This window comes from Mus musculus, chromosome 13 (assembly GCF_000001635.26).
Source record: "Mus musculus strain C57BL/6J chromosome 13, GRCm38.p6 C57BL/6J".
Taxonomy (NCBI): Eukaryota; Metazoa; Chordata; class Mammalia; order Rodentia; family Muridae; genus Mus; species Mus musculus.
The window spans coordinates 75,866,310-75,879,188 of NC_000079.6; the positions used below are offsets into that span (position 1 = coordinate 75,866,310).

At 40.8% G+C, this 12,879-nt stretch overlaps 1 protein-coding gene across 6 annotated transcripts in view; it reads right to left on the bottom strand.

Annotated features, from left to right (window-relative positions):
- Window positions 1-3,227: 3,227 nt before the first annotated feature.
- Window positions 3,228-12,879, bottom strand: part of Rhobtb3 (Rho-related BTB domain containing 3) — a 74,288-nt gene continuing 64,636 nt past the window's right edge. For 5 of the 6 annotated variants that reach the window (NM_028493.2, XM_006517410.4, XM_011244574.3 and 2 more), the window contains 4 exons: window positions 12,488-12,661; window positions 11,064-11,230; window positions 9,862-9,958; window positions 3,228-6,152 (listed from right to left, as the gene is read on the bottom strand). In NM_028493.2, the coding sequence (NP_082769.1) occupies window positions 6,037-6,152; window positions 9,862-9,958; window positions 11,064-11,230; window positions 12,488-12,661 (554 nt within the window). In that variant the 3' untranslated portion in view covers window positions 3,228-6,036. The remainder of the gene's footprint in view (window positions 6,153-9,861; window positions 9,959-11,063; window positions 11,231-12,487; window positions 12,662-12,879) is intronic. The other variant, XM_006517411.4, reaches the window with a different exon arrangement.

Here is a 12,879-nt window from a genome sequence, read left to right on the forward strand (position 1 = left end):
AATAAATAACTTTCTGAATTTAATTTTACATTAGTTGAAAATTTGGAGCAAACATGTAAAAAACCCAGCATTCAGAATATGTCCAAAGATCTTAGGAGAGAATGAGAGCAGAGGTCTATAAACATTATGACAGGAGGAGACTGTGTGGCCACCACAACCCAATGTCTGACTCCAGCCTCCACCTTGACAAGACGTCTGCACCACTGCCCGGGAGCCAACACTATAGGGACGCCTAGGTAGGTCTTTGGTCAATTGCCTGTGAGGCAGAATTGGAAAAGAAAAAAGAAAAAAAAGATAGGGTTAGGCTGCTAGGATAGGGTGAGCCTTTGAGGCTGGGGCAGAATGGGGGGGGGGCGAGGAGAGACATGGGGAAACGGTGTCAACAGTGCTGCAGAGTTGTTTGTTCCCTAGGTTCTCCCATTGTGGCCTATGAGCACATGACGTGGCACATCAGCATTGTCTGGAAATGTGTCCTAATGTGCCTTCCTTCTACCTACCCTGGGTGATGAAACTCTCCATTCAGACCAAAGCCCAGCAGCCCATGCTTTAATTAGCCCTCAAAGGGTCACCCTTGGTTGCTGCTGTGAACACTGGAAAAGCAGGTAACACTGAGACCTCAGAGAGTAAATGACTCAGCCAGCTGTTTACTGGACTGTTTGGTCTGCTGTATAGAAGAGGCTCATTGTGGTTATGTCAATTCTCTTGCAGTTCTGGAAGTCATGAATCCGAATGTCAAAGTTTTGGCGGGCTGTTTCCTTAGGCTCAAGTCCTTTTCTCTGTTGCCTTAGCTTTCCAAGCTGTCCTTAGCCCTTGGCTCTTGAACCTCCATCTTTGTCTTCAGGAGCAGGCAGCACCTCCAAATCTCAAACTATTCACACTATCTCCCCAACACTATTGCTTCGCACTTACAAGGGTCTCATGAGAATAATTTTCCATCTCAAAATCCTTCACAGCACCAGTCAACTTCTCCATGAAAAGTAACGAGTTAACTCTGGCGGGGTGTGGACACCTTTGTGAGGCTGCTCTTCTGGTTTACAGTGGGGAGCTCTAATGAGAATGTGCACTAGTCACTTGCTTATGATCATGTAACTCAATCCCATGCTAGTCAACTTTGCATTACTGTGAAACATCCAGGATTAATACTGTGGCTCATAGTTTCAGTCCAGTCTTTGTCACACTGCCATGTCAGCAAGAGAAACACCAGCCCTCTGGAGTCCTAGAAGCTATACATATTAGGAGCAAAAACAATTTACTGTGGCTTACATAGAACCAGGAATTGGTCTAGATAAGAATGGGCATGTCAGCCGGGCATGGTGGCACACACCTTTAATCCCAGCACTTGGGAGGCAGAGGCAGGCAGATTTCTGAGTTCGAGGCCAGCCTGGTCTACAGAGTGAGTTCCAGGACAGCCAGGGCTACACAGAGAAACCCTGTCTCGAAAAAAACCAAAAAAACCAAAACCAAACCAAAACAAAAAAAAGAATGGGCAATTGTATATATATTGTGTATAACAGGGCGAGTTTTCTATCCATTCCATCCCAGAAGACGTTTTCCATCTTCTCATCCCATTTTCAGCTCCACTTACAGTGAAGCCCACTAGTCAGATCTATCTTAAAGATCATTTATGCAGACTCTGCAGTTCCTCGATGGCTTTTCATGTATCATATTTCCTTTCTATATTTTACATTCACAGAAAACTTCACCCTGAACACCAAGCCCACAGGGAGATCAGTTACTGACAGCACAAACAGCAGTTGAGTGGGAGCCTGCTTTCCACTTCTCACTTGCAAGTTTGTAATTATTTCTACTTCTAGGCACTCTAACCGTTTCAGAAGCAGTTGGGCTCAACATTACCAGCACATACACTAAGTATATAATACATAATTGTGCTAGGCCTGTGCCTGATGGAGGGTTAGAGAGATAAATCAAAACATGGGTCCTGTCCACAAGGGGTAGCCAAGAGAGACCACTGACAAACAATACCTAGAAATTTTGTAAATGTTTTAAGTTCTACAACAAAAGTATGGACAAGTAGCTAAGGAAAGACACATGTAGAAGTAATTGAGTCGTTCTGAGAGCATCATAGAAAGCAAGAGAAATGTTTAAATTGGATTGTCTTGGATATACAAGATTCTGCAGTAGGGAATAGCCACCTAACCCAAGGCACAGAAAGAATACATGGTATGAAGTATACAGATAATCTCAATTAACAACAAGGGATCAGGACAGGACAAATGTTCTCCCTGCGAGAGGAGTATCTGGGTAGAGAAGTCAGGTTTACCAAAGCCCTTATTAGCCCAGAGAGCTATGGATGGGAAGGTACACACCTAGTTCTTCATAGAGGGGGCCGCACTCCTAGATCAGGTTTCTGTTATGATTTTACTGTGGAGCCCTTGGGGAACTGAGCAAGCTTTACAGGTAGTTCACTTGCACAAGGGCTTCACACACTGTACACAATGTGCCTTCATGTTATGGCTGCTCTTCTTTCTCCTATTTGGGTTCCTCAGGCCTTGGAAACTCCATTTTTTTTTTTTTTTTTTTTTTTGAGACAGGGTTTCTCTGTATAGCTCTGGCTGTCCTGGAACTCATTCTGTAGACCAGGCTGGCCTCGAACTCAGAAATCCGCCTGCCTCTGCCTCCCAAGTACTGGGATTACAGGCATGCGCTACCACTGCCCAGCTGCTGCTGCTGCTGCTGCTGCTGCTGCTGCTGCTGCTGCTTCTTCTTCTTCTTCTTCTTCTTCTTCTTCTTCTTCTTCTTCTTCTTCTTCTTCTTCTTCTTCTTCTTCTTCTTCTTCTTCTTCTTCTTCTTCTTCTTCTTCTTCTTTTTCTTTCTCCTTCTTCTTCTTCTTCTTTCTCCTTCTCCTTCCGTCTCCTTTTTTCTTATTCCTCTTCTACACAGAACAGCTTGCCATTTCATAAACTCTTGAGCCCAGCCAACATTCAAATCTACAAGTTTCTATAGTAAGTAACTATCAAAATTACTCTTCTGGATAAAGGAAGTTGCCTTGCTAGGAGACTATTTTACCCTTCACACAGATATATAAAGAAACATCCTCTCCTTACCTCATCTTACATGTCTGAGCCATCTACAACACTAGCAATAATTAGGATTTTATACATAAAGGAAATTGTCTATAAAACATAATTTTCTTGAGAAACTCATTTCCCCAAATTATTTCAGCAATCAACATCCAGATGAAATAACTACAGAACACTTCATTGAACTTGTTTTTTTAAAAAATGGTTTATTTGTTATAAAAGGTTAAATACTAAAGCTAAAAACATATAAATTCAGGTCAGACTATATTAAAATACATACATACCCTTTGCAAAATCTGATTAAAAGTTGCATTAAACAGATGCTTTAAATAAAATAAAGTAATTTTTGAAGACATTTTAAATCTAATTGGCTATATCAGTGTAGTATCATTTATAAAATTACAGTTGAAAAGTTTGGCCACTTTGGAAATCCATCTGATTTCTACGTCTTCTATTCTCAATATGAAGTTCCAGTATGGCTTGCACAGGAGTGGGCTTCAGCTACCATGCCAATGTTCTCTATTAGAAATCTAGTCCCCTACAGCAGAATAGGGATATAGTCAGCAGCATACAAAGAATACACAACAGGATGCAAGCCCGGCCTGGAAAGAGCCTTAGTTCAACTACACAGTATCCTTCTTAAGTAAAATGCTTGGAAAATAGGTGGAAGCAGAAATTGCAACAAAGCATATAGCCATCTAGAAATAACCTTTGATTGGGAAACAACCCTCACAATCACCAGTAATTTACCCAAGATCATTTATAAAGATTTAAAATCGCCTATTACTTCTAGTTGAGTGAATTCAACAATCCGGAGGAATCTGTATTCAAATGTTTAAGCATTCATTTATATTCTGACTCATGGCTGTCCCAGTCACACTCCATGTTTAACATTCAAGACCACCAGTTCCAAACTTAACTCCTACTCAGGAAAAACACCCTAGTCGAATTAGTTATGATCCATCTGAATGTTAAAGTAATATTCCCAAGAAAATACTTTGTTTTACAACTCTTAGTTTTCATTTCAATTTCATAAAATTTTAGAATTGTAAATGTCATTAGTACAGAGGGTGAACATAATTACTTTGGAGTATCAAAGGCTACCACTGGATCGGAAAAAGCAGAGGATCTTCTAGGCATCAGCTACTTTATCTGTTCTTTCCAATGCTAAGCCACCAAATGGAATTTGCTAATAGTTGATTCACTCAAGTGATTAAAATACAAAAGACAAAAATTCATTCCAGTAATCTTCATTGTCACAGCACAATTAAATGAGCTCTCTTGGGATTCTATCTACAAGAATTCTTTCCCCTTTATTTTGTAGTACTGGTATGCATAACAGGGCTCTCTGTATGGAATCTTAACACTACAAGGTAAGACGGTTGAATCAAACTTTTGAAAGGTTAGAAAAAAATATGCATACTAAGATCACTAGAAATTAGAAAAATATATCCCAGTACTTAACTTCAGATGACCATGATATTAACAATAAATAGTAATATGTTTCTTCCATGCCTTTGAGCATCTTGCAGAACCATTTCTGCCAATATATGCTATGAGAGAAACTAACTCTGCCTTTTATCCCAGACACCATCGTCTCTACATCTAGGATATCTTTGATGTACATAATTTTTTAACCTTCCTAGGTAGCTTTGCTACTTCATACCAAATAGTCTATCAGTTCTTGAAAAGAACTCAATTCAAGCCATTGGCATCATATTCTTAACAGACATTTAAAAGAAAGAATATTTAAGCTTTTATGCCCAAGTCTTTAGAAGGCATCTTTTCCTGTGATTATCACTATAACTGTGTATTATAGTCAGGCTACTCAGTCACTCTTACCAACTTCCTGGCTTTACATATTGATCAAGAAAGTATTTGTTTTTCTGGGGTACAGCTAGAACTGGGGGAGTGTTTCAAAACCAACAAAAAGCATTTCAGCATTTCTTACTGCCAGGGAATGTCTTTGTAGAGGCGCTTGAGCATATATGCTTCCCCAAAGATGGGAGTCTCCACTCTGCTCCCCTGGCCGAAAGCTCTCTTTCCTGGCTATCAGCAACTTTTCTGCTTCTACAGAGAGAAGGTTTGAGTGAGAAAAAGACTTAAGCCAGGCATAGTGGCACACACCCTTAATCCTAGCATGTCTCTGTGGATGTGAGGCCAGCCTGGACTATAAAGCAAGTTCCAGGACAGCTAGGAATGTTACACAGAGAAACCCCATCTTAAAACAAAACCAAAACCAAAAAAAAAAACCAAAAAAAAACCCAAAACCAAACGGAAAAGAAAACACCATCTCAGCAATTTTGGTGAGCCAGTACAAAGTGAAAATATGCCTTCATCAAACATTCTTAAGAATTCAACAACTGCACTAGCAGAGCACTAAACCTAATATCAGACCCTTCTAAGTTTGGAAGTCCATAGACTACCTGCCTGCTTAGGTTTGCAGCCAGATTGACAAGCAGATGTGGGTGGATGGTCCAGATGGGGCTACCATATTGATTCAAGTACCCTTGCTGAACTGAAACCAGATGACTATCAAAGTCTTGGGCAAATTTCTATTCCTACGCTATTCCTATTTCTATGCTGCACTGGTTAGTGCTCTTCTGAATCCCATGGTTACATTTGGCTTTTAAATGCCCCTTATTTTAGCAGAGCAACCACTCAGACATGATGAAATTTTTATATTTATCCTAGATGCTTTTTTTTTTTAATTAAACACCTCTTAACTAGGAGAGATCTTGATGTTATTAAAGCAATAGGGCAACGTAAAGGAGAACCCAATGTCTAACAGTTTTATATTCTAGGTGAAACATAAATTTAGTCTGTAGTAGCTTTTGTTCCCTTTTAAGACCACCACAGTCTTTAAAAGATAACTAGTAAGAAGCTATATGGTGACTTTTAAAACATATTGATTTTAGTTATAAGAATTTTTCCTGGAATCCAGAAGTACCCATTCTTCATAATAAAAAAAAGTGTATGTATGCAAACGCTCAGGTCACATGACTAAACAGCGACATTTCCGGGAGTGGATATACTTCCTGTATTCTGCCAGCTGCTTCAAGTACATGTTTGATGGCCATCTGTGCTTTTCAACAAAACTTCGTTCTTCCACTAAAGTTTTAAGAGAAAAAAATTAATTGCATGTACTTTATTTCTTGACAAGATAAAATACCAACAATTAGAGGAGCTCAGACTCTTATATTCCAAGTCCTTCCCATAGCCTTCCATAATCACTTAATAGAATATCGGTAAAAGGCCATCAGGACTTATGCTATTACACAATTTATATTGACATATACTCGTCCACCAAGTAGCATTTGACTGTTATCCTTTTCTTTTTTAATAAAACTTCTGCTTTTACTCTAGATAACAAATTTACCTTTTCTTTGTGGATAACTCTACCATTCACACTCTATAAAGTCTCCCAGACTTTAGTTCCCATCCAGTCACAGCCACCAGTTAATCTACTCATTCTTGTTACTTCCTGTGCTCCAGAGTCTGGCGCACCATAACTTGGTGTTACTTTCTGTGTTCCAGTTAGCAACACTGTAACTTCCAGCTTGCTCCTCCAGCCTCCCCTTAGGCTGTACACTCTGCACCCACTTTAATAGGAACCAGGGTTTCAGCTAAGGCCCTCAGCTCAAGCTTAGCTCCATTAGAGTCGTCAAATCTGTGACTAGATTCGACTTCTCTAGCTTCCCATGTCCTGTAAAGGTCGCCTCCATTGACTGGAGCGACTTCTACCAAAGTCAACACTCGTGAATTCCACTGTTAAGGCCCTAAGCTTCGTCCTGCCTTCTGCACACCTGGCACTTTAAACATGTAAGGGTTTGGGGATCCCTCCCTTCCGTTTGCACTTGGATTTCATTTTGCTTAGTCAGTCTGATTTCTCCACCTGCTCTTTAACTTCGCCAGCATGTGGATTAGCAAGATCCTGATTACAGGATCTAAATGACAGTAAACAAGCTGCTTACTCAGGGAAATCAGTTGTCTTGGTTTCCTGAGGAGGCAAAAAAGATTGAGGTAGCCTTTTAAAGAAAGAACTCCAAACTGGGTGTGGTGGTGCACGCCTTTAATCCCAGCACTTTCAGGAAGAGGCAGATGGATCTAGGCCAGCCTGGTCTACACAGTGAATTCCAAAACAGCCAGGACTACAGAATAAGACCCTGCCTCAAACCAACAAACAAAAAACAACAAAGGAAGGAAGGAAGGAAAGAAAGAAGGACGGAAGGGAGGGAGGGAGTCTGAACTCCAGAAAAAGTGATAGCAGAAAAAAAGTTACTTCTGGTGGCAGTAAAAACAGGCACTAAACAGTCACTCTGTACAACATAACCAAACACTTAGCTAAATTAAACCAACTGTGAGCAAAAGAAATCCACCAACAGCAAGAATCAGCTTTTCCTGTGTGTTGCTGTATGTCTTCTTAAAACTCTAGTGTATGCAAATCAAAGTGGGGGATGAGCTACTTAGCCGGGTTGGAAGGCTTGCCATGGCAGGAGATCCTTTTCCATCCTAGCTTCCTGATTTCTTAACAACTTTACACACAAAAAATTCTCACCAGAAATTTGGGAGACAGAGGCAGGAAGGTAAGGAATTCAAAACCAGCCCTGGCTATACAGACAAGTGTGAGGCAGCCCAAGAAACACACACCCTGTTCCTAAGAAGAGAAAACTAGAAATGAAAACGAGTGCTGTGAAGAGAAGCAATTAGTAGGTTTCCAGTAATAACTGGGGTGCTTCTAAAGCTGAAAACGAACAGTCCCACCCATGAGGGCACGGCAGGAACTTCCAAATCCCAAGCAGATGGCCAGTGCACCAGGTGGAAGGCCGCCGAGAGGAGGATGCCCTTTGTGGGCAGCCACTGCCTGGCAACCAGGAAGGTAGACCCAGACTTTCCTCTGGAGATTTTAAATGGTAGTGCTACATAAAAAAGTTGTCTAAATGGTGACTTCTCTGATGCCATAGTTCATAATTACAGAATTAGCATATTTCATAATTCTGTTATCCAGAGGACCATTTCCTCTGCTAAGAAGAATCATACCATAGGTACTAAAGATGTGACCTTTCAGATTTCTTTCAGTTCCCACCCAAGTAAGGTACTGACCCCTGCCACAGCATCCAGGTCTTCCACAGCTCCTGAGAGGATGTCCTGCACCTCTGATTTGCACATTTTATAGGCAATTCCATAAGCAATAGCTATTGACACAAATAACAGAAATGATGTATGTACTGTCTTTCTCCGGAGGCTGTAATTACACCTCATGGAGATCTAAGAGTGGTTAGAAAATAATTTCATTCTTTTACAATGGAAGTGGCCTAATGTGTCACAGTTGTAGTAGCTATAGAGCCAGAATGAAGTTGTTAATGTCTTAAGAGAACAGCCTTGTTCTCGTCAGTGCACTGCTTGTACGGGTTGCAAGCAGAGCACACCTTATCTTTATGATAAGCCCAGTCTTTTTTTTTTTTTTCCTTGCAAAATGCAGAGTGAATGTTATCTGACCTTTGCTTTGCTTTGATTATATTACACTACTATCTTAGCAACTGAGTGCTTGAGCTAGAGGACAGGTGCACAGTTTTGTTAACGGGCTGAATATATCTATCAAAAGCCAATGCTTTTGATAGACTCTGGATCCCATGTTTTTGTGACAGTGTGTAGAGCAGAAAGAGGCCAAGATGGTTTTCAGGTTCTGTGCGTCACCACTAAGACATTATACAGACATGGAGGGGAGCCCAGAACTCTGGAGTCTGCTGCTCCATTCTCTTTCCCTCCACTTATCCTGTTTACCCCTAATCCCTCTGTAGCACTCTCCAAACCCTCAGCCATCCCCATACAGAGTTCTTTGTCCTTGACTGGCACTCTTTCCTGTCCTTTTCATGAGTCACCTACTCTGACAAACACCCCACCTTGTTTTCCTTCCTATTATGCAGTTCCAGGAAATCTCACCCTTTGCTTGTTCTGAAGCTGAGACTGGCCTAGAACTCAGAATTCTACTGCCTCCACTTTCTTTTTTTTTTTTTTTTTTTTTTAAAGATTTATTTATTTATTGTAAGTACACTGTAGCTGTGTAGCTGTCCTCAGACACTCCAGAAGAGGGAGTCAGATCTCGTTACGGATGGTTGAGAGCCACCATGTGGTTGCTGGGATTTGAACTCCTGACCTTCGGAAGAGCAGTCGGGTGCTCTTACCCACTGAGCCATCTCACCAGCCCCTGCCTCCACTTACAAATGCCGAGATCCTGAGCATGCACCGCCACGCCTGGCTGCCTCATTTTAATCGTTACCAGTTACCTCAGAAATCACTCTACAATTATCTCCAGTAATTCCATATAACCTTCCATAATACTTGGTTAATAAGAAAACTATTATTTCAAAGCTCCTACATAGATATATATATAGATTATCTAAGTATTAAAGATGACATCTTATAAAATAACAATACTTATATTTCTATGAAAAGGAAAAAGCTCAACCATATATCGTTTAAAGTTTGCTCCTGACTGAATAAGGTCTCATTTACCACAGCCAAGTGGCACCTGAGGACACTTGTCACCACTTTAACACTCCTACCAGAAAACAAATTAAACATGAATGAACACTATAAAATAATCATTAGAAAATGTATTGTGTAACCTAGGCCACGCTGCTTATGAAACCCAGGTGACTAAAGCTGAAGTGTCCTTAGTTATATAGAGGAATTAAAAGGAAGTGGGTAGCATTATATTTATGTTCTCAAGTTAAAGCATTTGTTTCTGTTAATTATGTTGCAAATCACAAAGGAAAGCTATAACATTTTCTTTTCAAAGCAGAAATCAGCAATGTACCTGAAAGGTCTTGAAATTCAGGCTTTTGGCTGAATATGAGGTAGTTAGTGGCGATGAAATGAAGCAGCCAGGTGGAAAGGCAGTCTGAGTGGTGAAACTGCAAGAAAGGAAAAAGAAAATGCATTCCATTTCCGATCTGCTCAGCTGTGTGCTCAGAGGCACTGCTCTGCTGTGCACCTCTTCAGCTTCCATATGCTCAGCTCTTTATTGGAGCGTCCCCCAGCCTGAAGCAGGCTGATGCAGACCTTGTCGCCACTGAGGTGGGGCCACCTGCAGTGCAGCTTTCCGACTTGGCTGGCTTCCTTTGAAGTGACAACTGCCCTGCTCTTCTGCTACCTGCCTAGAGGCTGAACCTATCTTCCTGAGACATTCCTGAATAAGCAACAGCATGGCGACATGGACTGGCGGGGGGGGGGGGGGGGAAATCCCCCTTTTAAGCACAGTCTCTTAATAAACTCGATGACCTTGATCAGAGAAAAATTTGTCTTGGCTTCATTCTTTTCTCGCCACCTAGTCTCTCTTTCAGCCCCAGCCTGCCTTCCAGAAATACCTGGTTCGTGTAGGCCACGGGCCAGCCTCCTACTACACTTTATAACCACAGCTGTTCACAGTGACTTGTGCAATCTGCATGTGTCTCCCAGAATTAGTAGGAGCACCATTCTTAACAGTGAGGGCCTGGGCATTCGAGGAGCCAGAAGCCAGTGAGGTGATACCCAACTTTACACTTTTCATTTTCCTAGATTCCTAATCAGCAAGGCTTGTCAGGTGAACTCAACAAATGTTCACCATACCACTGAATTCGAAAATATGCTCATGAAATGAATGAATGATTAATGAATGAGGGAGAAAGGAGTTTTGGGAACTATGTCAGTTGGCATATACAGACTAATCCTACCATTTTCCTTTCAGTAATGTAGGAAGAAAATTCTATTTCCTGTACTGCCACTGTTCTTAACACAGCCACACTCAAGGAACCTGGATTAGTACCACGATTGGGGAAAAAAAAATACGCATATGTAACTTCTAACCTAATGCTTCAAAATTACTTAACTGTAAAAACCAGTGCAAAGAAACTGTAGCCTCATTCAGCCAAACTTTTGAATGAATACTAGTCTCGATATTGCTGTTAAAACACAGAAAAATAAAAGGAGTATCTGTGTATTTTAAATCAAAAGAGCCCCACCCTGACCCAAGCCAACCACCTTGGCCTTTTTGAGCAGGTCTACAATGTCGAGGTTCATGGAGGCCAGCTCCCTGCTGGGCATGCTCTGCAGCTGTGTGATGATGAACAGCTCACAGATGTGCTGCAGTCTAGAGACCTGGTACATCTCAGCACAGATCAGGAGACACATGGCCTGAAAAATGCCAGCTGATGAGAGAGCAAATGAGAGAAGATGTACGGTTAGACTACTGCTCTGAGAAACAAAAAGAAAACACACATTACTGGTGTGTACTTCTATTTGTTACATCTATTACATTCCATTGTAGCTATGACACCAACAACATTGTTATTATTTCGGCAGTACTTAATATAAACAGACCAACAGTCTCCACTTTTCTTGATTAAAAAAATGCTCACATATGCACACACATAAACACTAGTATTTAACTGAACTCTGAGTTTTCATTTTGGCTAATCTTCCCCAAATAACCTTTTAATTCTTAAAGTATTGTGCCCATAGTTGCTATTACTTTCCTGAGCATTTTTTCTGATTAGTGATCACATTTTTTATTAAGTATCCAAATTCCTATTGAGAAAATGATAACAATTTTCTACTAATAACCAATGTTTTCATTTTTGCCAAGCAAAAATAGCAAGTCAACCCTTATTAATATCAGCATTAACAACTCCAAAACACAGAACTGGGAAGGAAGCCTGAGACCATTGACTAGAGAAGGAATTTTCTCATTTGAGCTGTGTTTGAGGAGGGAGCCATCTGGTGGACAAATAGGATAAAACATTCCTAGGGGCTTCTGCACCTTGTTCAAAGGATTGTAATCTCCCAAGATCAGTTCTAGTGTGTAGCTGCTACACATTATTAACTATTATTAACATTGCTAGTGGTTAGTGAGAGAATTTGGTTAGTGAATTTAGAAATAAATCCTATAATCTACTGGGATTCTAAACATCTCAAGGAATGTTTACAGATATGCCAATTTTAGGGGAGTCTGACTTTGGAAGTAGAGCAGCCTTTAAATATTCTACACTCTCAGAGCCAGAAATATTACAGGAGTCTCACAGTACTAAAAGTCCTGAAAAATATCTCAACCAGATGTGAGGATTATGAAATCTGTTGTCTAGCCCTTCTTATTTGTGCTCTCTAAACTCTAAAATTAGAGCAACCACTAGGTACCCCAAATAACTGTTCCCAGGTATCTAGAGCAATCAGTAACCTTGCTGCTAGTGCCAGCTAGGACACTGGAGTGCATGAACTTCAAATGGAAGATCCATTTGAACTAACTGAGAATGCAATGTTCTCCCTATCTCAACTCCAAACTGCTCAGCAAATGCCACGGTATCAACTCTGATTGACCTTAAACAAAACAGATTTCACCGAGAGCAATCTATCAAAACGAGTAAGAAGAAAGTATGATGAGATTGTCTTATACCATGCAAAATTCATACCTGGGCAACAAGAGTCTGTGTATAAGTATTCTAAAAATGACAAGAATGTCTCTTTGGAAACGCCATAAACTGGAATCAGTACACTCTTGGCTTCCATATAATTACCATTAAACATGGCAGCCATCACTTCACATCGTGCCACCAAGATGGCCCTGTGGGCTGGCACAGTTGCTCCTGAAAGGCGAGAGAGGTAAACAAATCAAGAACTGTAATACTGTAGAGTTCCAAGCGTGTTCAAACTGGAGGGCCACTGTCCATGACAGGCCAGGCTGCTGCGTAGAAGCCTCACAGGGGATATAACTGGCATTGCTCCAGAGGCTTCTTAAACAGCATAGAAACAGAGTTTTAAACTTGTCTTAGAGCCCAACAATCTGCAAACCAGACAAACAGTT